At 37.3% G+C, this 3243-nt stretch overlaps 1 protein-coding gene across 1 annotated transcript in view; it reads left to right on the top strand.

Annotated features, from left to right (window-relative positions):
* Positions 1 to 3243, top strand: part of tbc1d8 (TBC1 domain family member 8) — a gene marked incomplete in the record, with an annotated part of 36360 nt that overhangs the window by 10302 nt on the left and 22815 nt on the right. Inside the window, 2 exon segments of the mRNA XM_014033570.1 lie at positions 472 to 621; positions 760 to 910. Coding sequence (XP_013889024.1) covers positions 472 to 621; positions 760 to 910 — 301 coding nt within the window.

Genomic DNA, 3243 nt, shown 5'->3' with positions numbered 1-3243 from the left:
CGCTTACACTCATAGAATCTGGGGTTACAATACGTAACCAACGTTCCAGGCTGAGTCATTTCTACCTTCTCCTCTCTGTCAACGCTCTCTGGTTTCATTTAAAAGAGTCGATCATCAGATATTGTCCAAGATTAACCTTCAGGGTGGATATAGCTCGCTCACACCGAGGACCTATCCACGTCATCATTTACCCAGAATGCTTTGTGTGGAAACAAAATGGCTCTGTCCGTGTTAAAATATGTTTTTAAACTTTTAGTTTAAAGATTATAAAAACTGAACATCCTACAGTACTTTTACAGTCTTTATTTTACAGTTAAAATATAGGTTTATTAAATAAAGTCTAATGTTACAACTAATCATGGATCCGTTTAAAATTTAAGGTATTAAATGAGAGGGATTTTTCCTACATAAATAAAGTGATGGGTTGCAGGGAAGCCTGTGTCTCTCACTTTTCTTGATGTCTGTCATCAGAGCTCCTCAACACCCTACTACACCTTCTACTACGACTCTGGCTTGTCTGATGAAGAGGAGATCGAGGAGCAGGTCCTGAGGAACACGGTCAACAGTGAAGCTCTGATGACTGCCTTCCACCACAACCAGCCAGGAACCAATGGAAACAAAGTGGGTGGAGTCCAGTCTAATATAAAACAAACTAAAACTCTTCTGATTACTGTTTCAGAACGATAGTTTGAAGTTGGTTCTTAACCTTTTCCTACATATTTGTGTGTTTGTTGCTCAAATTTGTGTATTTGTTGTTAGAGCATGGAGGAAGTGAAGGAGAAACTGTGGGAAAGTCATTTCTCTGAGTTCGGCCGCGGCGTCCACATGTTTCGCACAGAGAAGATCCAGAAGTTGGTGGCCATGGGGATCCCAGAGTCACTGCGAGGCGAGCTGTGGATGACGTTTTCTGGTGAGAGGAAACTGAGGGGGCGGGGCATAAACGCTCATTGACAAAAAGGTTCGTCATCCAGAGAGACCGATCAGATCTGAACTGACTTCAGTCCACAGGCAGACTAGTGATGGGTCTGTAACTGATTTGTTTTACGAGGAGCTGACATGTCTGTAACGAACAGGGATGACATCATGAGTCAGGTGTTATCAGGCAGTTGCTGGAGATTCTAACAGCCAATCAAAAACAGTGAATGAAGGTCACCAGACACAAAAAAAATCTCACTAATTTCGAGTTAGGAGTTAAACATGCTTGTTTTTGATCTGTGGAAGGAAAGGGGAGTAACTGGAGAAAAGCCTCATAAAACCCACCCAACAGCTCGACCAGCTGTTATCAGGCAGTTGCTGACCCATCCACTCCTGTTAAGATTAGAAACTCATGATTATACATCTTTTCTGTTGAATGATGGAATCTGAATTGTTTGAAAATGACAGTGAAACCCAGCATAAATGGAATATTAAAATACTACACATATTTTCATATTTTTAAACTTTTTTAAAGTTGTACAGAAGTGAAGTAGACCAGGGCTTCTTAACCTTTTTGACCTCTGGGCCCAATTTTTTAAACATAAAGTGACACCAGGTCCAGTCAGACATTACCAATGTATGGATCAAAATGATAATTATTATAAATCTTGGTTTGATTTTCATTGTATTTACATTATAATTAAACTATCATAACTAACATAACTAAATTAAATACACTTACAGTTTAAAAGTAAAACTACTGTCAAATAATCACAAGACATGATTATAACAAACATTTTATATTGTAACCTGCCTATAACAATTATTTAAACAAATACAAAGGTCAGTCAACAGACCACTCAGGCTTATCAGCACAAATATATNTAATAATAATAATAATTTTTTTTAGTTTTATAATGTCACCTCCACTGACCGTAAAGGTTACCCAAAAGTCCTCAAAAAGGCCCACGGACCACCCGTTGATAATCGCAGTTGTTTTGCGGTTTTGGACACATTTTATTGTGAGACGAGGTGCACAAACGGCTCTGTTGATCATAAAGGTTGCAGACCTCTGGACTTTATCAATATTTAGCTTAATATCTATAAAATGACTGAGTTATAATTATTTCTGTGCTTTGAGATTACATAAAAACACAAACTGTTCCATGTTATTTAGTTAAATATGCAAAATGTCAAATATTGTTTTAAAAGATTCAAGAAATAGTTTGAATTTAGGAACAGCTGCTGATGTAAAAGTCAACATTTGTCAGCAGACGGTGCAGCTTCAGCCTAAAATAAAAAGAGGAAATGACACAAGTGAAGGGCGACAGAGAACGGTTAAAGCAGAAGATCAGGAAGTGAAATTCAGGTCCTGAGCACAACTAAGACCAGAAACCACAGCTGAGAGAACATCTGTCATTTCTCTTTACATCCACTTTTCACATCTCTGTCTCTGGGAAATCACCTTTATTAATTCAAATATGTTTTCTTCAGTCAAAACTGCTCTATTTTTATTTTTATATGTAACTAAACATGTCTGTGTTTGATGAAACCAGACAGACACTTGTTTGTAACAGATGAAGTTGTCAGTAAACCTGTCAGAATGAAAACAACTGAAAAGAGGAACCATACATGCTGAACAGATACCAGAAAACCAAAGTAGACAAAAAGGAAGTAAAAAAACAAAATAAATAAATATCTAAATGTGTCTGCTGGAATAAAACACTGATTCTGTGTGTAAATAAGAGGCTGAATCTCTGAGGTAAAGATGTGCAGAGGTTCACCAGCCTGTGAAAAACTGCTCCTAAAAATTCAGTTTTTATTAGTCGAGTTAACTCTGATTAATGTTAGTGCTGCATGGGCGTAGATTAAAACTTTTAATCACAATTAAAATGTACAATCACTTTACTCTGTCTGAATCTGTAGGTTTGTATATTACAATGCACTCAGTGCATCATGTCAGGTCATGTTTGTCAATGAGAAGTGGTTCTCAAACAGTTTACCTGCATAAATAAAGGTTAAATAAATAATAAACTCCATGTGTAACACATTATGTACAGTTTTTTCTTTTTGTCTTCTTGTGGCTTATTTTATTTTATTTATTTATGTTTTACTGACAGCTGTGACCTTAGTGTGTATCTTTACTCATTTAGAATGAAAATCCTTGAATTCTTGATTTAACCTCATTATTCTGCACTAAATGTCCATCCATCCATCCATCCATCCATCCATCCATCCATCCATCCATCCATCCATCCATCCATCCATCCATTTTCTTCCTCCTATCCGGGGTCGGGTCGCGGGGGCAGCAGCTTCAGAAGGGAGGCC

This window comes from Austrofundulus limnaeus, unplaced genomic scaffold (genome assembly GCF_001266775.1).
Source record: "Austrofundulus limnaeus strain Quisiro unplaced genomic scaffold, Austrofundulus_limnaeus-1.0 Scaffold1774, whole genome shotgun sequence".
NCBI lineage: Eukaryota > Metazoa > Chordata > Actinopteri > Cyprinodontiformes > Rivulidae > Austrofundulus > Austrofundulus limnaeus.
The sequence above is the reverse complement of the archived record's forward strand: the minus strand, read 5'-3'. Positions and strand labels throughout refer to the sequence as shown.